At 43.4% G+C, this 23,783-nt stretch overlaps 2 protein-coding genes across 2 annotated transcripts in view; both read left to right on the forward strand.

Annotated features, from left to right (window-relative positions):
- Nucleotides 1–9,801: 9,801 nt before the first annotated feature.
- The window catches only part of LOC119911602 (coxsackievirus and adenovirus receptor homolog), a gene marked incomplete in the record, with an annotated part of 454,111 nt that continues 440,129 nt past the window's right edge, over nucleotides 9,802–23,783 (forward strand). The window contains 1 exon segment of the mRNA XM_038730520.1: nucleotides 9,802–10,047. Within this exon segment, the coding sequence (XP_038586448.1) occupies nucleotides 9,909–10,047 (139 nt within the window).
- Nucleotides 16,841–23,607, forward strand: LOC119911620 (myelin protein P0-like). The gene is made up of 4 exons (XM_038730555.1): nucleotides 16,841–16,967; nucleotides 20,322–20,675; nucleotides 20,905–21,098; nucleotides 22,370–23,607. Exons 1-3 carry the CDS (start codon nucleotides 16,901–16,903, stop codon nucleotides 21,087–21,089), a joined length of 606 nt encoding a protein of 201 aa, XP_038586483.1. The 5' UTR covers nucleotides 16,841–16,900; the 3' UTR covers nucleotides 21,090–21,098; nucleotides 22,370–23,607.

Raw genomic sequence — 23,783 nt, forward strand, 5'->3', positions numbered from 1 at the left:
GACACCTAGTGGTGGACAAGTTAATTGTGGCTTGTGTGGGTGGATTTATGGGTGAACTTGAAGACAACACAAACTTTTTTTAAACAACACGAAACCTTTAAGAAAAGAATGATGATTTTAGGAAACATTCCAGTATTACATAAGTCTAAAAACAGAATTTACAACAATATGGCCCTGCGATTAAAACATCTTCAGAACAATGCCAAAAACACATCGTGCCACTAACTTTTTTAGTATCATTAATTAATAATGTTTTTAACTTGGGGAGTACTGAATGAATTCTTTAAAAAAAACTTGTTTATTTGTTGAAATTGTTTTCACTTCATTTTGGGGATACAATCATCATCTTAGCCTTAGATCTTTTAATGTTGTGTTTTTTTAAATGAAATCAGTTATATAGACTATGTGTTTAGATCGCAGTCATTTTTTTAATTACATAGAAAAAAGTTTGTAAAATATAAATAAACCATGATCATCAAAAAGCCTGCTGGTACCAATATTACCAAACAAACTCCATATTGTCCACTGATACGACATTAAAGTAAAGCTTATATGTGTGTAATAACTGTTAAACTTATAACAAACACTAAGGGCGCTCCACCTTGATGCGTCCTCAGCCCCATCCTCTACACCCTGTTCACTCATGACTGTGCTGCCTCCCTGTTCGGTCGACACCACAGTGATAGGACGCATCACTGGGGAGGCAACCTACAGGATGGAGGTGGCCAGCCTGGTGGCGTGGTGCGAGGACAACAACCTCACCTTTAATACTGACAAGACGAAGGAGGCAACAGTGGACATGAGGAAGGAGAGGAGACCTCGTCATTCACTGTGCACTTGAGGTCGAGAGGGTGAGCAATATTAAATATCTGACGTCACTTGGACACTGAACGCCACACAGCTGGTTAAGAAGGCTCAGCAGCAGCTGCACTTCCTGAGGAGACTGAGAAAGTTTGGTATGTCACCTAAGATCCTCAGCAGCTTCTACAGGCGCGCTGTTGAGAGGATCCGGACCAGCTGCATCACCTTGTGGAGTGGCAGCACTACTGCTGTGGACCCCAGAGAGAAGTGAAGACAGCTGAGAAGATCACCAGGACTCCACTACCCTCCCCGCAGAGCATCTACTATCAAGAGTCCACAGGAGAGCTGCCTCCATTATCAAAGATACCACCCACACCCAACACGAACTGTTCACACTTCTACCCTCGGGTCGGAGGGACAGAAGTGTAAAATCATGCCACTAACCTTTTTAGTATTATCAATTAATAATGGTTGGAACTTGGGGAATACTGAATGAATTTTAATACTGTGTAATTATAATGTTACATATTTGACTCTATTAAACATATATACACCTAGATAAAATATTTTTACTTATTTACTTGTGTTTCATATGACACTCAATTGAAATTGATATTGAAACACCAACAAACAAGCAGCAAAAATCAACAAAACAGTTCACTTTTGTTTTTGCCCCCATTCATCATGAGCTGAACTCAAAGATCAAAGACTTTCTCTCTACAGAAGGGCAATTTCTCTCAAATACTGTTCACAAATCTGTCAAAATCTGTGTTAGTGAGCACTTCTCCTTTGCCCAGATAATCCTGGCTTGCGAAAAGAAAAACGGTTCAGTCAGTGTTTCCCCCACATACACTTTACTTTAGCGTGCCGACCAGGTATATTAAGGGCCGCCCAGTTATATTAGGGGCCAACCAGGTATATTAAGGGCCGCCCAGTTATATTAAGGGCCGCCCAGTTATATTAAGGGCCGCCCAGGTATATTAGGGGCCTCCCAGGTATATTAGGGGCCGCCCAGGTATATTAAGGGCCGCCCAGGTATATTAAGGGCCGCCCAGGTATATTAGGGGCCGCCCAGGTATATTAAGGGCCGACCAGGTATATTAAGGGCCGACCAGGTATATTAAGGGCCGCCCAGTTATATTAGGGGCCAACCAGGTATATTAAGGGCCGCCCAGTTATATTAGGGGCCGCCCAGTTATATTAAGGGCCGCCCAGGTATATTAGGGGCCTCCCAGGTATATTAGGGCCGCCCAGGTATATTAAGGGCCGCCCAGGTATATTAAGGGCCGCCCAGGTATATTAGGGGCCGCCCAGGTATATTAAGGGCCGACCAGGTATATTAAGGGCCGCCCAGTTATATTAGGGGCCAACCAGGTATATTAAGGGCCGCCCAGTTATATTAGGGGCCGCCCAGTTATATTAAGGGCCGCCCAGGTATATTAGGGGCCTCCAGGTATATTAGGGGCCGCCCAGGTATATTAAGGGCCGCCCAGGTATATTAGGGCCGCCAAGGTATATTAAGGGCCGCCCAGGTATATTAAGGGCCGCCCAGGTATATTAGGGGCCTCCCAGGTATATTAGGGGCCGCCCAGGTATATTAAGGGCCGCCCAGGTATATTAAGGGCCGCCCAGGTATATTAAGGGCCGCCCAGGTATATTAGGGGCCGCCAAGGTATATTAAGGGTCGCCCAGGTATATTAAGGGCCGCCCAGGTATATTAGGGGCCTCCCAGTTATATTAGGGGCCGCCCAGGTATATTAAGGGCCGCCCAGGTATATTAGGGGCCGCCAAGGTATATTAAGGGCCGCCCAGGTATATTAAGGGCCGCCCAGGTATATTAGGGGCCGCCCAGTTATATTAGGGGCCGCCCAGGTATATTAAGGGCCGCCCAGGTATATTAGGGGCCGCCCAGGTATATTAAGGGCCGCCCAGGTATATTAAGGGCCGCCCAGGTATATTAAGGGCCGCCCAGGTATATTAGAGGCCGCCCAGTTATATTAAGGGCCGCCCAGGTATATTAGAGGCCGCCCAGTTATATTAGGGGCCGCCCAGTTATATTAGGGGCCGCCCAGGTATATTAGGGGCCTCCCAGGTGTATTAAGGGCCGCCCAGTTATATTAAGGGCCGCCCAGGTATATTAAGGGCCGCCCAGTTATATTAAGGGCCGCCCAGTTATATTAGGGGCCGCCCAGTTATATTAAGGGCCGCCCAGGTATATTAGGGGCCTCCCAGGTATATTAGGGGCCGCCCAGGTATATTAAGGGCCGCCCAGGTATATTAGGGGCCGCCCAGTTATATTAAGGGCCGCCCAGGTATATTAGGGGCCGCCCAGTTATATTAGGGGCCGCCCAGTTATATTAGGGGCCGCCCAGGTATATTAAGTGCCGCCCAGTTATATTAAGGGCCGCCCAGTTATATTAAGGGCGGCCCTTAATAAGGCCGCCAAGGTATATTAGGGGCCGCCCAGGTATATTAAGGGCCGCCCAGGTATATTAGGGGCCGCCCAGGTATATTAAGGGCCGCCCAGGTATATTAGGGGCCGCCCAGGTATATTAAGGGCCGCCCAGGTTTATTAAGGTCCGCCCAGGTATATTAGGGGCCGCCCAGGTATATTAAGGGCCGCCCAGGTATATTAAGGGCCGCCCAGGTATATTAGGGGCCTCCCAGGTATATTAGGGGCCGCCCAGGTATATTAAGGGCCGCCCAGGTATATTAGGGGCCGCCAAGGTATATTAAGGGCCGCCCAGTTATATTAAGGGCCGCCCAGGTATATTAGGGGCCTCCCAGGTATATTAGGGGCCGCCCAGGTATATTAAGGGCCGCCCAGGTATATTATGGGCCGCCCAGTTATATTAGGGGCCGCCCAGTTATATTAAGGGCCGCCCAGTTATATTAGGGGCCGCCCAGTTATATTAAGGGCTGCCCAGGTATATTAGAGGCCGCCCAGTTATATTAGGGGCCGCCCAGGTATATTAGGGGCCTCCCAGGTATATTAGGGGCCGCCCAGGTATATTAAGGGCCGCCCAGGTATATTAAGGGCCGCCAAGGTATATTAAAGGCCGCCCAGGTATATTAGGGGCCTCCCAGGTATATTAGGGGCCGCCCAGGTATATTAGGGGCCGCCCAGGTATATTAGGGGCCGCCAAGGTATATTAAGGGCCGCCCAGGTATATTAAGGGCCGCCCAGGTATATTAGGGGCCTCCCAGGTATATTAGGGGCCGCCCAGGTATATTAGGGGCCGCCAAGGTATATTAAGGGCCGCCCAGGTATATTAAGGGCCGCCCAGGTATATTAGGGGCAGCCCAGGTATATTAAGGGCCGCCCAGGTATATTAAGGGCCGCCCAGGTATATTAGGGGCCGCCCAGTTATATTAAGGGCCGCCCAGGTATATTAGGGGCCTCCCAGGTATATTAAGGGCCGCCCAGTTATATTAAGGGCCGCCCAGGTATATTAAGGGCCGCCCAGTTATATTAAGGGCCGCCCAGTTATATTAGGGGCCGCCCAGTTATATTAAGGGCCGCCCAGGTATATTAGGGGCCTCCCAGGTATATTAGGGGCCGCCCAGGTATATTAAGGGCCGCCCAGGTATATTAGGGGCCGCCCAGTTATATTAGGGGCCGCCCAGGTATATTAAGTGCCGCCCAGTTATATTAAGGGCCGCCCAGTTATATTAAGGGCCGCCCAGGTATATTAAGGGCCGCCCAGGTTTATTAAGGTCCGCCCAGGTATATTAGGGGCCGCCCAGGTGTATTAAGGGCCGCCCAGGTATATTAAGGGCCGCCCAGGTATATTAGGGGCCGCCCAGGTATATTAAGGGCCGCCCAGGTTTATTAAGGTCCGCCCAGGTATATTAGGGGCCGCCCAGGTATATTAAGGGCCGCCCAGGTATATTAAGGGCCGCCCAGGTTTATTAAGGTCCGCCCAGGTATATTAGGGGCCGCCCAGGTGTATTAAGGGCCGCCCAGGTATATTAAGGGCCGCCCAGGTAAATTAGGGGCCGCCCAGGTGTATTAAGGGCCGCCCAGGTATATTAAGGGCCGCCCAGGTGTATTAAGGGCCGCCCAGGTGTATTAAGGGCCGCCCAGTTATATTAGGGGCCGCTCAGGTATATTAGGGGCCGCCCAGGTATATTAGGGGCCGCCAAGGTATATTAAGGGCCGCCCAGGTGTATTAGAGGCCGCCCAGGTATGTTAAGGGCCGCCCAGGTATATTAAGGGCCGCCCAGGTATATTAAGGGCCGCCCAGGTTTATTAAGGTCCGCCCAGGTATATTAAGGGCCGCCCAGGTTTATTAAGGTCCGCCCAGGTATATTAGGGGCCGCCCAGGTATATTAAGGGCCGCCCAGGTATATTAAGGGCCGCCCAGGTATATTAGGGGCCTCCCAGGTATATTAGGGGCCGCCCAGGTATATTAAGGGCCGCCCAGGTATATTAGGGGCCGCCAAGGTATATTAAGGGCCGCCCAGTTATATTAAGGGCCGCCCAGGTATATTAGGGGCCTCCCAGGTATATTAGGGGCCGCCCAGGTGTATTAAGGGCCGCCCAGGTATATTAAGGGCCGCCCAGGTGTATTAAGGGCCGCCCAGGTGTATTAAGGGCCGCCCAGTTATATTAGGGGCCGCTCAGGTATATTAGGGGCCGCCCAGGTATATTAGGGGCCGCCCAGGTATATTAAGGGCCGCCCAGGTATGTTAGGCGACATAATGTACCAATATTTAGAGAAACATTTAGTTATCACGTTATCAAGTCTTAACTCGGTGGATATTTTACAAGCATGTACCAGGTAATGTGACAGTAAACACATCAGAGGTCATTTGTTAGCTACCAAGTAGGTTTTGTTCTGGACTTTTTCCGACAACTTTGTATAATATATCCTACTAGTGAAGGAGAAATTCACCGGAGCAGACAAACAGAGAGAGAGAGAGAGACGGAAAGAAGCAGGCTGTTTGCAGCAGAGGAACGTTAGAGCTGTGAGTGTGAAGAGAAGTGAAGGAGACGGATTCAATAACTGAGTAAAGAGTTAAATAAGGAGCGAATAAAATATTAAATATTAATATCAAAATGGTGAAAAAAGAAACAAGCTACAAATAGTTAAAACATGCCTGTTAACACCGTTGTTCAGTGCACTATTACTACACCTGCAATGCCTGTAATAATACTGCTGTAGAAATGATTTCATTATATTTCATGTATATTTCTATGTACATGTATGTATAATTATAAAAGACTTCAAAATTGCCCTTAGGTGTGAATGTGAGTGTAAGTGGTTGTTTGTCTATGTGATGGACTGGCGACCTGTCCAGGGTGGACCCCGCCTTTCGCCCGATGTCAGCAGGGATTGGCTCCAGCCCCCTGACCCTGTACGCAGGATAAGTGGTTGACGATAGATGGATGGATGGTATAATTATAATAAGTTGTGTAATAGACTGTATAAATGGCAGCAGGTCTGACAGTTTCCTTCTTCTTAACACTGTGAAATGTGAAAGACCAAATATAACTGGAGGGTATTTATCAGAAACACGGAACTAGACGACAAAGTTCACACATTTTAGCAAAAGGCACAAAGATAGACAAACACAACACTATCAGCTAAAATAGATCACACTATAGTGAGAAACAACACCAGCTTCAGACCACAGTTCACTGGAGTCAACAGGAGGAAGTTGCTGCTGTGGTTTAGATGCAGAGCACAACCACTTATATTTGGTCTGCTGAGTCCATCTTCTCTTCTATTTAAAATAATTTAAGCACTTAATAAACACATTATTTACATTAAAACAAACATCAATAATGTTTAAGACCCAACAGTAAAACTGCTTTTTGTATTGTATGTGAGCAGAATGTACAGAGATGTAAATCTGACCATTTATACTTCATGTGTCCTCGTTCAAATGAATTAATATATGTTCCTGTAGTTGTGGTAATGCTGACCATCTGAGATATTTCCTTGGACAGGTTTTCGTTGTTGAATAAAATATGTTTCAAAAGAGTTCAAGAAAAGACTGCAGATCGAGAATTTAATGTAGCTCACAGAGTACTTTTACTCATGTAGCAGATACTTTTAGCCCCCGCCAAAAATGTGAAATCACTTGTCATGACTGGGATTTGAACCCAGAGCCACACAAGTGAACAGAGTTAATCCACCAGTAATAAACCTTCACTTGTTTTTATGCTAACACATTTCATTGATTTGATCAGCTCCCAGTGTGTGAGTGTCTCCTCCCTCACTACAGCGGGCTGTCACAGGAGTTAAAGTTGCTCTTTCTGGAACTGGAAATGCAGAATTTCCCTCTTCTCAGGAGTAACAAACTCAGAGCTGTCTGTAAACCTGCTTTCTGGACTACACTTCTGATAACATATGGGCGGGTCCATTGAGAACAAAACCTACACACCAGGAAGAAGAACTCAGTCTGGCTTCAGGTTTATCAGCTGCAGCAGCTCTGCGGTCATGGCTGTATCATTAACATCATTCGTGGCTTTGTTCTCCTGTTCATGGATCTTTGTTCTGTGTCAAGGTAAGAGGAGTGTGTGTGCCATGTGCTTTAGCAGCCTTTAAAGAACAAGAAGAAAGTTTTGTTTTTCACTGATATGTAGAACAGCAGAAACCCAGGTCTTGGTCTTAAGACTACTTTTTGATGGTCTTGGTCGCGGTCTTGTCTGGGTCTTGGATTTTATTTGAAGACAAGTCAAGACCACACCTTTGGGAATATCAATAAATTGCTTGTTTATTTATTTGTTAACATCCTAACTTTGATTGGATGTAAAACATTTTGCTTCGAATGCAACCAATAATTAAAAATGTGTTGTTCCCGTTAACGACTGTCCCCCCTCCCCACGATGGGAAAGATGGAAAAGGAGTGTTGAATAAAGAAGTTAATGATTTCAGCTCTTAGTGTTTGTATGTGGGTGTTTTTATGGGAATGTGGATCTTTCAGATCAGTTTGAGAAGTACCTCTGATCTCGTTGCACATTTTAGTCATATAATGTGGGGAACTGGTCTTGGTCTTGACTTGGTCTCGGTTTGGGCGCTCTTGACTACAACACTACTCATTAGTCCTTCACCATTTACAGTCTAGAGATATTTTGATCTGTGCCTTCTAACGTTTAATGACCATTTATTGTTAATGAGATTCTCCATCTGAAATTCTAGATGTTCATCTTTTGAGCAATTTACTTTAATATCCGATATATTTTCTTTGTGTTCACTTATTTTTTTGTAGGCCGGGACTCTTTAATCATTTTAACATCTTCATTAAAAGTCTAGCCCGTTGACATTTGTTGATCTGATAATAAACTAACCTCTCGTAACAACGGCTAATAAATAATATCAAGTAACTTTAAACAAATATCTAATTATCTAAATGACCATAAATACATATTTTGTGTAAACTACAACAAAATGGTGAACCATCCTGCTTTAAAATACAACACACAATCCATTTCTTCACATAAAGATGTATTTAACAAGATAAAGATATTTCCCATTATTTTATTATTTTAAACAAAATCTAGAAATTGACAGGTATCAGAAAATAATGGTTTTAAAGGAAAAGTGATGAGCAGGTAGATGATTGATTAATTATGGGTTATTATGCAATTATCTTCTGTTCAATGATCTTTGAGAAATGTGTAAAACCTCCTGTTTGAGGTTTAAGTGCATTTTCATTATTCATACAATGTGTTTTATATCAAAGTGTGCTGTCTGTATAATGAGCTCAACACTTGACCCAGAGCTTTGTTTTAAAGAGAGAGAACCTTTTCTCTAAAGGTGAAAAATGTAAGTCCGATTTTTGAAATCCTTCAAATCTCTTGTGAAAACATTACTCATTAGGACAAATTCTTTTGGTCCTTGAAATGGGTTTACCAAAGTCTTAGGGTCAGTAGAGAATTCATAATACATGTATGAAGTGTTGAGACTGAGCTGAAATAAAATAGGTCTGAATAATAACTTTAAACTACATACCAAGCTTTAGGGGATGTGTGCAAATGAAAAAGTAGCAGGTTTTTCTTCCAAACCAAACTTATAACAATATTAATGTTTTTTTTTTTAAACCAAATATTTTATATGTATTTAAAGACACAGAAAAACTCTTTTTATTCACCATATTTACAGAATGTGCATTTTCATGTTTCAGTTTCTGAACTATCGTGCCATGCTGCAAAACAGTTTCTGTCCAGAGAAGATCTCTGTATCTACAGTTTTTCATGTGTGCTACCTGTCCCGTCCATCCCAAACAGCAGCGAATCACACCTGAGCTGTGGGGAAACTCTCTCTTCCATTTCAAAAACTCCAGCAACTTTACATTAACAAATATAAATAAAGGTTGAGGTTCTACAACCTCAGGGGATTGTAGGCTGCTGGATATGTTTGATCTCCTGCTTGTTCATAACTCAACAATGTCAATGTTCTGCAAAAACAGCTAAAGCTCAGCCAGTTTTCTATACTTAATGAAGCTGCCCTATAGGCAGGTCTCTAGACCAGCTGACTCTGTGGTAATGTACTGCTCTGTATATTCTCTTTTTATTAATAACTTCTCCAAAGACAACGATTTGTTGCTACTTAATTATTGACTTCATGTCTCTCCAGCAATATACAAATTTCCTCGACAGTCCCAAGCAGAAAACAGATGAAAGTAAAATGTCTCCTGTCTGATGGTGCGGAGGACGACTTGACTGACAGCTGTAGAAATGAGCAACATGAAGTCAGCGTGCAGCTGCAGCAGAGGAGTTAGTCTCTCCTTTCTGCAGCTGGGACTCAAGTTGTCTGAGAACAGGGTTTGAAATGCTGCTGAGTTCACATGTGCTGTTTTATAGAGAACTGATCTCTGCTGCTTCCATCAAAAGATGTTTGAACAACAGGAAACATTACAAGTCCTGACTGGAGGCTTTTCTCTTTCTGTTCAGAGACACAGGAGCTGAAGGTGAAGCCTGGAGAGGACGCCACTCTTCCCTGTCAGTGTCACAGAGGTGCTGACATAGAAGTGATGAAGTGGATCAGATCTGACATGAAGTCAGATGGTTTGTCTTCTACCTCAGCCCTGATCAAATAAACGGAGAGTACCAGAATTCATTGTTTCAGGGTCGAGTGGAGCTTCAAGATCCAGAGATGAAGGACGGAGACGCTTCTGTGATTCTGAAGAACGTCAACATCAAGGACACTGGAACATATGAGTGTTGGATTGGAGTGAAAAACTCAGGACGCAGAAAGAGAGACGCACCTGAACCCATCAGCACCATCAAGCTGACAGTGACAGGTGAGCGTGTAGAGCTCAGAGTGTCTCTTTGTCTCTCAGGTGAGCGTGTAGAGCTCAGAGTGTCTCTTTGTCTCTCAGGTGAGTGTGTAGAGCTCAGAGCGTCTCTTTGTTTCTCAGGTGAGCGTGTAGAGCTCAGAGTGTCTCTTTGTCTCTCAGGTGAGTGTGTAGAGCTCAGAGTGTCTCTTTGTCTCTCAGGTGAGCGTGTAGAGCTCAGAGTGTCTCTTTGTCTCTAAGGTCAGCGTGTTGAGCTCAGAGTGTCTCTTTGTCTCTCAGGTGAGCGTGTAGAGCTCAGAGTGTCTCTTTGTCTCTCAGGTGAGTGTGTAGAGCTCAGAGCGTCTCTTTGTTTCTCAGGTGAGCGTGTAGAGCTCAGAGTGTCTCTTTGTCTCTCAGGTGAGTGTGTAGAGCTCAGAGTGTCTCTTTGTCTCTCAGGTGAGCGTGTAGAGCTCAGAGTGTCTCTTTGTCTCTAAGGTCAGCGTGTTGAGCTCAGAGTGTCTCTTTGTCTCTCAGGTGAGTGTGTAGAGCTCAGAGTGTCTCTTTGTCTCTCAGGTGAGCGTGTAGAGCTCAGAGTGTCTCTTTGTCTCTCAGGTGAGGGTGTAGAGCTCAGAGTGTCTCTTTGTCTCTCAGGTGAGCGCGTAGAGCTCAGAGTGTCTCTTTGTCTCTCAGGTGAGCGTGTAGAGCTCAGAGTGTCTCTTTGTCTCTCAGGTGAGCGTGTAGAGCTCAGAGTGTCTCTTTGTCTCTCAGGTCAGCGTGTAGAGCTCAGAGTGTCTCTTTGTCTCTCAGGTCAGCGTGTAGAGCTCAGAGTGTCTCTTTGTCTCTCAGGTGAGCGTGTAGAGCTCAGAGTGTCTCTTTGTCTCTCAGGTGAGCGTGTAGAGCTCAGAGTGTCTCTTTGTCTCTCAGGTGAGCGTGTAGAGCTCAGAGTGTCTCTTTGTCTCTCAGGTCAGCGTGTCGAGCTCAGAGTGTCTCTTTGTCTCTCAGGTGAGCGAGTATTTCATTTTAAAACAGAGACCTTTTTCTACGTTTGCACCTCCCGTTCAGACTAAAATGGCGAAAATAAAGACCCCAAAAGAAGAAGTTTGGAAACGCTGCTGAACCCATTTTGCATTTCAAAACTCTGCGTAGCGTTTTAGTGCAGACGTGCAAAAACGGAGGACTTTAGAAACGATGACGCAGACGCTCACATTCAGCTCTCTGATTGGGTCTCATAAGTCATGCAAAGCAGAAACACAATGCTACTGACAGAGTTGTTGATTTGTTTTTTTTAAATAAAATATTATGTACCGTGTAAATAACACTTATCTGCCTACACTTGATCTGTGCAGGTCGCCGTATTTACTTTGCAACGACTTCCACACTGTCACTGTGGCGTGTGAGTGAGATGGATGGGGCGGGGCTAAGGGCTGCGTAAACGTCCATGTGGAATAGACCAACAGGCCTGGGGAGAAGGGGGGTTGGCACGTGTCGCTCAACCTTCGGCCAACCATTTCATTACTGGTAAAAAAGTAAAGGCAAAGGAAGGCGGCCCACTGGGAACTGTCACGGTGCTCCAGACGGCCACTGATGTGAATATTCACAAGAAACTCTGTTCCTGTCCAGCACTGTAGTTTACTGTGTGGACGGATGGACAGCAGAGACCAACATGTGTCCTCTCCCCTCTCGTGGTGTCTGTCCATGCAGATCCAGCAGCTTCATTTGTCTCTCTGAGAAGTAAAGCAGTTTCATACTGTAGGGACTCTTTCCTCAGTAGAAGTAGTTCAGACACAGTCTGAGTAGAGGACGGACAGACTGGGGACACATTTGGAAAACAAGGACAAAGATTCAAAGCTTCTAGGAAATAATAAACTTCACATGTTTAATATTTCAGCTGTTTGTTCAGGGTCAGAAATGCTGATGTCTGTATTCAGATGGGAAATAATATCAATAATCAATAATCTCCAAACAAGCAGAAAGCAGATGAAAGTAAAATGTCTCCTGTCTGATGGTGCGGAGGACGACTTGACTGACAGCTGTAGAAATGAGCAACATGAAGTCAGCGTGCAGCTGCAGCAGAGGAGTTAGTCTCTCCTTTCTGCAGCTGGGACTCAAGTTGTCTGAGAACAGGGTTTGAAATGCTGCTGAGTTCACATGTGCTGTTTTATAGAGACCTGATCTCTGCTGCTTCCATCAAAAGATGTTTGAACAACAGGAAACATTACAAGTCCTGACTGGAGGCTTTTCTCTTTCTGTTCAGAGACACAGGAGGTGAAGGCTGGAGAGGACGCCACTCTTCAGTGTCAGAGTCACAGAGGTGCTGACATAGAAGTGATAGAGTGGAGCAGAACTGACCTGAAGTCAGATGGTTTTGTCTTCTTATTCAGTAACGACCGCTCATATGAAGAAATCCAGCACCCATATTTTTATGGTCGAGTGGAGCTTCAAGATCCAGAGATGAAGAACGGAGACGCTTCTGTGATTCTGAAGAACGTCAACATCAACGACACTGGAACATATGAGTGTTGGATTAGAGAGAAAAACTCAGGACGCAGAAAGAGATACCTATCTGAGATCATCAGCATCATCGAGCTGAGAGTGACAGGTGAGTGTGTAGAGCTCAGAATGTCTCTTTGTCTCTCAGGTGAGCGTGTAGAGCACAGAGCGTCTCTTTGTCTCTCAGGTGAGTGTGTAGAGCTCAGAGTGTCTCTTTGTCTCTCAGGTGAGCGTGTAGAGCACAGAGCGTCTCTTTGTCTCTCAGGTGAGCGTGTAGAGCTCAGAGTGTCTCTTTGTCTCTCAGGTGAGCGTGTAGAGCTTAGAGTGTCTCTTTGTCTCTCAGGTGAGCGTGTAGAGCTCAGAGCGTCTCTTTGTCTCTCAGGTGAGCGTGTAGCGCTCAGAGTGTCTCTTTGTCTCTCAGGTGAGTGTGTAGAGCTCAGAATGTCTCTTTGTCTCTCAGGTGAGCGTGTAGAGCACAGAGCGTCTCTTTGTCTCTCAGGTGAGTGTGTAGAGCTCAGAGTGTCTCTTTGTCTCTCAGGTGAGTGTGTAGAGCACAGAGCGTCTCTTTGTCTCTCAGGTGAGTGTGTAGAGCTCAGAGTGTCTCTTTGTCTCTCAGGTGAGCGTGTAGAGCACAGAGCGTCTCTTTGTCTCTCAGGTGAGTGTGTAGAGCTCAGAGTGTCTCTTTGTCTCTCAGGTGAGTGTGTAGAGCTCAGAGTGTCTCTTTGTTTCTCAGGTCAGCGTGTAGAGCTTAGAGTGTCTCTTTGTCTCTCAGGTGAGCGTGTAGAGCACAGAGCGTCTCTTTGTCTCTCAGGTGAGTGTGTAGAGCTCAGAGTGTCTCTTGTCTCTCAGGTGAGTGTGTAGAGCTCAGAGTGACTCTTTGTCTCTCAGGTGAGTGTGTAGAGCTCAGAGTGTCTCTTTGTCTCTCAGGTCAGCGTGTAGCGCTTAGAGTGTCTCTTTGTCTCTCAGGTGAGCGTGTAGAGCTCAGAGTGTCTCTTTGTCTCTCAGGTAAGCGTGTAGAGCTCAGAGTGTGTCTTTGTCTCTCAGGTGAGCATGTAGAGCTCAGAGTGTCTCTTTGTCTCTCAGGTGAGTGTGTAGAGCTCAGAGTGTCTCTTTGTCTCTCAGGTGAGCGTGTCGAGCTCAGAGTGTCTCTTTATCTCTCAGGTGAGTGTGTAGAGCTCAGAGTGTCTCTTTGTCTCTCAGGTGAGTGTGTAGAGCTCAGAGTGTCTCTTTGTCTCTCAGGTGAAGCTGCTTCCTGGTAGTTGAGCTGAGAAACATCACAGATCAGATGTTTGTGTTTTAGAAAGATGTTGCTGATGAGACTTTAGAGGAAACAGCTGCTACGAGTCATGTGATCAAAGTGCAGTAGATAATGTCTGACATTCTGTTCACCTGCTGACAGCTGATACCTCACACCTGTTTCTGCTCTGCAGGTCACACAGCTGGAAACATCTGGGAGGGAAACGTTGGACTGATACTCCGTCTCAGAGTTGTTTGTTTGCTTTCTCTTCTTCTTGTTGCTGTTGGTGGTTTTATGGTCAATCAAATGATTCAAAGGAGACACAGACCAGAAACAACTCCTGACTCAGAGAGTGCAGAAGACGCCCTAAACCCATCATCATCATCATCATCATCAGTCTGACATGATCCAGGTGAGTGTGTAGAGCTCAGAGTGTCTCTTTGTCTCTCAGGCCTGTACCATGAAGCAGGATTTGAATGATCCAGATAACTTCGGGGTTAATCCTGTGTTTTCAGCACCACAACGGTGGTTCACTTCTTAGATCGCCATGGTAACTTATGATGAAGGGCTAACCTGCTCCGGAGCAGCTTATAAGAGATCAACTCCATAAAAACGCCGCCTACTGACTGATCAGCTCCCCGGGGAAATAACATGCTGAAATAACATGCTGTAGCCTACGTATTTGGGTGTGAATGCTGCAACCTTTATTATTATTACAGTTGGGTCTCTGTGTCTCACGGTGTCACAGTCTTATAGACCACCTCTCTCTCTGTCTCACAGTCAGTCTCATAGTCTTATTGTCCACCTGTGTCTCTGTCACACAGGACACATATATGCATAACAGTGCGCGCACACACACATTAAAGGAGACTTATTAGGCTTCTGATATTTTCTGTCTTATGTAACTCAATAACAACTGGCAACTCCTATGTTTAGTCTGTCTGTACTGCTGAGCGGCATAATCATCTTGCTTCAGTATCTCGGCCAATCAGAACACAGTGGGCTTTTGGGGGGGGGGGGCTTAAAGAGACAAAAGCATCTACTGCTTGTTTAAGAGAGAGGCCGAAATGAGAGCTTGCATGAAGTTCAGCAATTCAGTTTAGCATTTGCCTCCAACAGCCAGCAGTCTAGTTAACTCTGTTATTTAAACACCCACCAATCCATATTTGTTTATTTACTTATTGTGCATATGATAATGAATATTTTGACTTTTTAATAATCTTGTTACATGTGTTGTTGTCATGAGCAGCCTGGACCATCTACAACCGCAGTAACAACGACACGCAGGCCTGCACGGAGGAGGCGTGGGAGAGGGAATCAAACCAGGTCAAGATCTCCACGAGCCCCGTCAGGACAGCCACACCACAGCTCTGAACCCTGGAAAACTGAAAGTGATCTTGATGCTGTCCCACAAGCCAGTAGGTTCATGTCCTGCAGATCACCAGGAGCCCAGGTGAACACACATTCAACACGCTCACCAGTGGACTTTTTCCAGCTCCATTTCTCCAAGGATAAAAAGAGGACACTCTGCAGAAACACCAACAAACAAGCAGCAAAAAACACAACAAAACAGGGAAGAAGTACAAACCAACGCTGCCCCAAGTGGACAAAAAACAAACAAACCTCAGTGTGACGTGTGGAGAGTGACAAAGCTAGGAAGAAATAAATGCCTTTAGCTGCATTTGCTTTTGTTGGAAATAAATAAACAAATAAACACAACACTTTTGTTTTTGCCCCCATTCATCATGAGCTGAACTCAAAGATCAAAGACTTTCTCTCTACTGAAGGGCAATTTCTCTCAAATACTGTTCACAAATCTGTCAAAATCTGTGTTAGTGAGCACTTCTCCTTTGCCCAGATAATCCTGGCTTGTGAAAAGAAAAACGGTTCAGTCAGTGTTTCCCCCACATACACTTTACTTTAGCATGCCGCCCATTTATATTAGGGGCCGCCCAGGTATATTAAGGGCCGCCCAGGTATATTAGGGGCCGCCCAGTTATATTAGGCGACATAATGTACCAATTTTTAGATAAACATTTAGTTATCACGTTATCAAGTTATCAAGTCTTAACTCGGTGGATATTTGACAAGCATGTACCAGGTAATGCGACAGTAAACACATCAGATGTCATTTGTTGTTTACCAAGTAGGTTTTGTTTTGAAAGGCTACGTCATCAACACGTCTCCTCGACATGCGGCGCAGCTGCTGCAGTGAAAGGAGTCACGGGAGAAAAAGTCCAGAAGACAAGTTCTGGACTTTTTCCGACAACTTTGTATAATATATCCTACTAGTGAAGGAAAAATTCACCGGAGCAGACAAACAGAGAGAGAGAGAGACGGAAAGAAGCAGGCTGTTTGCAGCAGAGGAACGTTAGGGCTGTGAGTGTGCAACCAAGTGTCTTTGGTCTGCTGAGTCCATCTTCTCTTCTATTTAAAAATTTAAGCACTTAATAAACACATCATTTACATTAAAACAATCAATAATGTTTAAGACCCAACAGTAAAACTGTTTTTTGTATTGTATGTGAGCAGAATGTACAGAGATGTAAATCTGACCATTTATACTTCATGTGTCCTCGTTCAAATGAATTAATATGATATGTTCCTGTAGTTGTGGTAATGCTGGCCATCTGAGATATTTCCTTGGACAGGTTTTCGTTGTTGAATAAAATATGTTTCAAAAGAGTTCAAGAAAAGACTGGAGATGGAGAATTTAATGTAGCTCACAGAGTACTTTTACTCATGTAGCAGATACTTTTAGTCCCCGCCAAAAATGTGAAATCACTTGTCATGACTGGGATTTGAACCCAGAGCCACACAAGTGAACAGAGTTAATCCACCAGTAATAAACCTTCACTTGTTTTTATGCTAACACATTTCATTGATTTGATCAGCTCCCAGTGTGTGAGTGTCTCCTCCCTCACTACAGCGGGCTGTCACAGGAGTTAAAGTTGCTCTTTCTGGAACTGGAAATGCAGAATTTCCCTCTTCTCAGGAGTAACAAACTCAGAGCTGTCTGTAAACCTGCTTTCTGGACTACACTTCTGATAACATATGGGCGGGTCCATTGAGAACAAAACCTACACACCAGGAAGAAGAACTCAGTCTGGCTTCAGGTTTCTCAGCTGCAGCAGCTCTGCGGTCATGGCTGTATCATTAACATCATTCGTGGCTTTGTTCTCCTGTTCATGGATCTTTGTTCTGTGTCAAGGTAAGAGGAGTGTGTGTGCCATGTGCTTTAGCAGCATTTAAAGAACGAGAAGAAAGTTTTGTTTTTAACTGATATGTAGAACAGCAGAAACTCAGACATCAGAAGACAAACATAGACAGGACAGAGTTACAGTGAAGGCAGCACAGACAGACAGCAGTCCTGACTTCAAGAGCAGCCGGTCACACGCTGGAATTAGACTGGAACCTGCTGACCGCCTAGGCTGAGTTTTAACTTTTAACTCTGACTTTATGACTTTCTGCGAGCGAAAATAATATATATTCACATTAAAATATGTACAATCTTATTAGTAGTGTTGTAGTACTCGAGACCGGTCTTAAGACCACTTTTGATGTTCTTGGTCTCGGACTCGACCGCACTTCCACACGGTCTTGTCTCAGCCTCGAGACATTGAGGACTCGGGATTTTATTTGAAGACAAGTGAAGACTATAACTTTAGGAATATCAATAAATTGCTTGTTTATTTATTTGTTAACATCCTAACTTTGATTGGATGTAAAACATTTTGCTTCGAATGCAACCAATAATTAAAAATGTGTTGTTCACGTTAACGACTGTCCCCCCTCCCCACGATGGGAAAGATGGAAAAGGAGTGTTGAATAAAGAAGTTAATGATTTCAGCTCTTAGTGTTTGAATGTGGGTGTTTTTATGGGAATGTGATCTTTCAGATCAGTTTGAGATCTCGTCATGTAATGTGGGGAACTGGTCTTGGTCTTGACTTGGTCTCGGTTTGGGCGCTCTTGACTACAACACTACTCATTAGTCCTTCAACATTTACAGTCTAGAGATATTTTGATCTGTGCCTTCTAATGAGATCTACTGAGTTAATGAGATTCTCCACGTGAAATTTGTAGGCCGGGACTCTTTAATCATTTTAACATCTTCATTAAAAGTCTAGCCCATTGACATTTGTTGATCTGATAATAAACTAAGCTCTCATAACAACGGCTAATAAATAATATCAAGTAACTTTAAACAAATATCTAATTACCTAAATGACCAAAAATACATATTTTGTGTAAACTACAACAAAATGGTTTACCATCCTTCTTTAAAATACAACACACAATTCAGTTCTTCACATAAAGATGTATTTAACAAGATAAAGATATTTCCCATTATTTTATTATTTTAAACAAAATCTAGAAATTGACAGGTATCAGAAAATAATGGTTTGAAAGGTAAAGTGATGAGCAGGTAGATGATTGATTAATTATGGGTTATTATGCAATTATCTTCTGTTCAATGATCTTTGAGAAATGTATAAAACCTCCTGTTTGAGGTTTAAGGGCATTTTCATTATTCATACAATGTGTTTTATATCAAAGTGTGCTGTCTGTATAATGAGCTCAACACTTGACCCAGAGCTTTGTTTTAAAGAGAGAGAACCTTTTCTCTAAAGGTGAAAAATGTAAGTCCGATTTTTTAAATCCTTCAAATCTCTTGTGAAAACATTACTCATGAGGACAAATTCTTTTGGTCCTTGAAATGGGTTTACCAAAGTCTTAGGGTCAGTAGAGAATTCATAATACATGTATGAAGTGTTGAGACTGAGCTGAAATAAAATAGGTCTGAATAATACCTTTAAACTACATACCAAGCTTTAGGGGATGTGTGCAAATGAAAAAGTAGCAGGTTTTTCTTCCAAACCAAACTTATAACAATATTAATGTTTTTTTTTGCAAACCAAATATTTTATATGTATTTACAGACACAGAAAAACTCTGAACTCTTTTTATTCACCATATTTACAGAATGTGCATTTTCTGTCCAGAGAAGATCTCTGTATCTACAGTTTTTCATGTGTGCTACCTGTCCATCCCAAACAGCAGCGAATCACACCTGAGCTGTGGGGAAACTCTCTCTTCCATTTCAAAAACTCCAGCAACTTTACATTCACAAATATAAATAAATAAAATGACATGAAAGACAAAGTGTCCTCTGTGCAGAACATTATGATAAAATAGCCAAAAGTCAAAACACATTGAATCATCAACAACCAACAAATTGTGAGAATAGTTTAAGTTATCAAAAGGAGATCACATAGAACAACCTAAATGCCTTTATTATTTATAAGTGAATCTCACTTTTAAACAAGAACATAACTTTTACACAGAATAAACCTTTACTAAAGGGACAGCCAGTTTGTCAAAGTTCATGATTAACTTACTGAAACACAAATCAGAACAGATGCAGCATATTTTAGCCAAGATGGTCACATTTAGCTTAGCACTTAGTTAAAAACAGTTTTCCCTAAATGTGTACTTCTTCACCATTTTCTCTGCTTGTCTCTTATTCTTTTTCCTCTCCTGTATATATTTTTATTGTGGACGTTTTCCTTAGCAGACTCTCTCTCTCTCTGTCAACTCAGTATTTTTCTTCCGTGAGGTGATGGGGGGGTCCTTAGAGATTTTTAGAGTCTCCATTGGTTAGTTTCACACAAAATAGACAGACGGACAGGACAACCCACCAATTACGAAAGATGAAAGGCCATATTTTCTTCCTCTTAGCTCACTGTGTGAGTCACAGACAAAGAATCTATCGGTTAAGGAAATATCTGAACCATATTTATGTGCTGCGTAATCGCAGAGATATTAATATAAACCTCGAGTTGACGTGGCTGCGTGTTCCACAACTTCAGGGGATTGTAGTTCGTACAGTTTACACAGCAACTACTTGATAACTTATTATTATAATTATATAGTTGTTGTAACTCATATTTTAAATTCTATTCACAATATATTCATATTATTGATTCAAATATACGTTTACCACTTTAGAATTTGACTCTGTAGGCTGCTGGATATGTTTGATCTCCTGCTTGTTCATAACTCAACAATGTCAATGTTCTGCAAAAACAGCTAAAGTTCAGTCAGTTTTCTATACTTAATGAAGCTGCCCTATAGGCAGGTCTCTAGACCAGCTGACTCTGTGGTAAAGTACTGCTCTGTATATTCTCTTTTTATTAATAACTTCTCGATTTGTTGTTACTCAGTTTTTTGCTTCATCTCTCTCCAGCAATATACAAATTTCCTCGACAGTCCCAAGCAGAAAGCAGATGAAAGTAAAATGTCTCCTGTCTGATGGTGCGGAGGACGACTTGACTGACAGCTGTAGAAATGAGCAACATGAAGTCAGCGTGCAGCTGCAGCAGAGGAGTTAGTCTCTCCTTTCTGCAGCTGGGACTCAAGTTGTCTGAGAACAGGGTTTGAAATGCTGCTGAGTTCACATGTGCTGTTTTATAGAGACCTGATCTCTGCTGCTTCCATCAAAAGATGTTTGAACAACAGGAAACATTACAAGTCCTGACTGGAGGCTTTTCTCTTTCTGTTCAGAGACACAGGAGGTGACAGTGAAGCCTGGAGAGAACGTCACTCTTCAGTGTCAGAGTCACGGAGGTGATGACATCTCACTGATAGAGTGGAGCAGAACTGACCTGAAGCCAGATGATGGTTTTGTCTTCTTATTCAGTGACAACCGCTCATATGAAGAAATCCAGCACCCATATTTTTATGGTCGAGTGGAGCTTCAAGATCCAGAGATGAAGAACGGAGACGCTTCTGTGATTCTGAAGAACGTCAACATCAATGACACTGGAACATATGAGTGTTTGATTGTAGGGAAAAACTCGAGAGGCAGAAAGAGAGACGTATTTGAGTCCATCAGCATCATCAGGCTGACAGTGACAGGTGAGCGTGTAGAGCTCAGAGTGTCTCTTTGTCTCTCAGGTGAAGCTGCTTCCTGGTAGTCGAGCTGAGAAACATCACAGATCAGAGTTTGTGTTTTAGAAAGATGTTGCTGATGAGACTTTAGAGGAAACAGCTGCTACGAGTCATGTGATCAAAGTGCAGTAGATAATGTCTGACATTCTGTCCACCTGCTGACAGCTGATACCTCACACCTGTTTCTGCTCTGCAGGTCACACAGCTGGACACATCTGGGAGGGATACGTTGGAGTTGTTTGTTTGCTTTCTCTTCTTCTTGTTGCTGTTGGTGGTTTTATGGTCAATCAAATGATTCAAAGGAGACACAGACCAGAAACAACTCCTGACTCAGAGAGTGCAGAAGACGCCCTAAACCCATCATCATCATCATCAGTCTGACAGATCCAGGTGAGTGTGTAGAGCTCAGAGTGTCTCTTTGTCTCTCAGGCCTGTACCATGAAGCAGGATTTGAGCTTATCCAGGTAACTTCAGGGTTAAACCAGGGTTTTCAGTACCACGACGATGGTTCACTTACCGGGGTAGATCGTCACGGTAACTTACGCTGAACGGCCACTGTTTAAACCAATAGCTGAGGCTCGATGAAGTCCCGTTCCAGGATAGTAACCGTTGCTACGGTGTGTTATTTGCCTCCTCTACTGTGATTGGACAGCTGGGTAAAAAGTGACAGTGACGAGTGCAGCGTTTATTCCCCAAATTTAACATTTTTCAACTCTCGACGACCAGAAAAAAACGCTCAGCGCCCAGCGTGGAAAAGACGATCAGTGCCTCGTCATGCTGTTGGCTTTTTTTACCAGCTCGTAAAAACGCGGCGCTCTCATTGCTATGAACTAATAAAAGACGCTTTGGTGGACACAGGGCCTTTGGTTGCTAGGATACATAATATCCATGGAGGTGATGCGCTGCAAGTAGGCTACCTAATTTCACTGAATGTAAAAATGTCACCACAAAGTCGGAAAAGATGCTCAACGCCTCGTCACCTTGCTGGCGTTTTTACCATGTTGTAAAAATGCGGCGCTCCCCTTGCAATGAACTGAAAAAAGACGCTACAGCCACTGATGGAAATATGTTTTCATAGTGACTAGAAGTTCTTGAAAGTGGATTGAACAACCACTTATTCAGTGCCCGCGGCTTCTAATGCAGAAACACTGACACAGAGCTGAAAGAATAAAATGACAAATCAACTCATTCACATTATACACACGTTAACTTCGGCATTCACTCCGTCTTCCTGCACGTGGCAGCTGCAGCTGTGCTGCTTTAAGCCTGAATTATATCAGGCCTACGTATTTCTATGATATCACAGTTTTTTCCAGTGGTCTTGGTTTGCAAAAGGGGGTGGTGATGGCGATAAGATGCTTGCCTTTGGAGTGGGAGACCTGGGTTCGATTCCCACTGTGATCCATCCACCAAGACACTTAACCCCTAGTTGCTCCAGAGGCGTGCGACCTCTGACATGTATAGCAATTGTAAGTCGCTTTGGATAAAAGCGTCAGCTAAATGTAAAATTTGACGCTCCGCTGCCAGTGAACTTGTTCATGTCTGTGATTGGTCAGCTGCTGCTAACATCGCCTCTTTTTTTGTGAACGTGCTCTGGACTGGATTGGGAAACCCTGGGTTGACTTGCTGATTTAACCGTTTAGCCTGTTTCTGCTCTGCAGGTCACACAGCTGGAGACAAGGAGGGAGGAAGCAAGGAGGAAGATGTTTCACAGACAGGTGGTGTGCTCGCTGTTGTTGATGTTTGTTTTATGATCTTTAGAAAACATAAAGGATGCACAGAGCATAATTCAAGAGAAAATTCTGTAATAATGTTTATGCCTCAAATAACCAGCCGTATGCACGTGTGCCTGCTCAGCTTTCCTGGATGGAGCTTAAATAACATAACTATGTATATATGTACTCAGGGATGAGTAGTATTAAACTTTAAACTTTAAACTTATTTGAAATTCAAAATAGGATATTGCACATTTTTATTTATATGGTCAACGAGAATATTTTTGAGGACTACATTTGTGTTCCCTCAGAATACTTTTCTTCATCCTCTATTTCTGCTCAGCTGCTCTCAGTGCAACGTCCCAGTGTGGGTCAGCTCATTTAATTTTACTCTGACCTGTTCATTAAGCTGATATAGTACCTCTACTCAATAGTCATGGTTATGTAATTGGTGAAAGTGACTTTAAACTCAAACCGAGCTTGAAGTGGGCCGGTTCTCACCTGTACTTCTACTTTCACTCTTTGGCGTATCGTGATTTTGTCTTGCACTTTTAACAAGCCCCATCTGTTTTTAGCTTGCAGTGCATCTCTCTCACTTAAAATGAGGGTATTTGTTATTTTATTTTTAAATACAGTTTGATGTATCTTTGCCCATCCCTGTACTTACTGTTTGTATATGAAGCACTTATGAATTGATCAGAAATGTGAATAGTTCTTTATTGTGTTTGTGTTTAAGTTTGTTGACTTTGTCTCAAAAGAAAAGAAGGTAAGATGGAGGGTCCGTGCACGAAGTATAATTCATCTGCAGTTGTTCACATTGTTTGATGAAAACAGCTGAAATACCCCCTAAACTAAAATTTTTCATCAAACAATGTGAACAACTGCAGAATAATTATACTTTGTGCATGGACCATGGAGTCTTAAAATTTAATCTGGCTTTTAAAACACAATATAAGCAAATTAAAACTGCTTTCAAAATGTTACTAAAGTCAAGTATTTACATAATGTTGACAGTTTATTTTATATCAATGCTTCATGTTGTAGCTGTAAAACATTAATCTGCAGAGTAGCCTGTTAATACTCTGTACATGTTTTTATTTCAGTGTATTTTTTAATTAACAATGTAAATTTAATTTTTTGTACCAAATTCTGTGACCAATAAAGTTTCACTGAATTAATGGTCATTCTGATGATCACAGTTCTCTGTCTCTACAAAGCAGCTGCATGTGAACTCCTTTTATATCATCAATCCCAGATAAAAACCTTCCTGTTCCTTCAGTCAGCGATTGTCTCCTGAGCAGAGTCTCCACTCGACTGTCATTTAGGGTCTCGTGTCTCAGAGGAGCCATCTTTGATTATT

Source organism: Micropterus salmoides, unplaced genomic scaffold, assembly GCF_014851395.1.
Source record: "Micropterus salmoides isolate LMB-PRFRI ecotype aquatic unplaced genomic scaffold, ASM1485139v1 Ms_hic_scaffold_2, whole genome shotgun sequence".
Classification (NCBI taxonomy): Eukaryota; Metazoa; Chordata; class Actinopteri; order Centrarchiformes; family Centrarchidae; genus Micropterus; species Micropterus salmoides.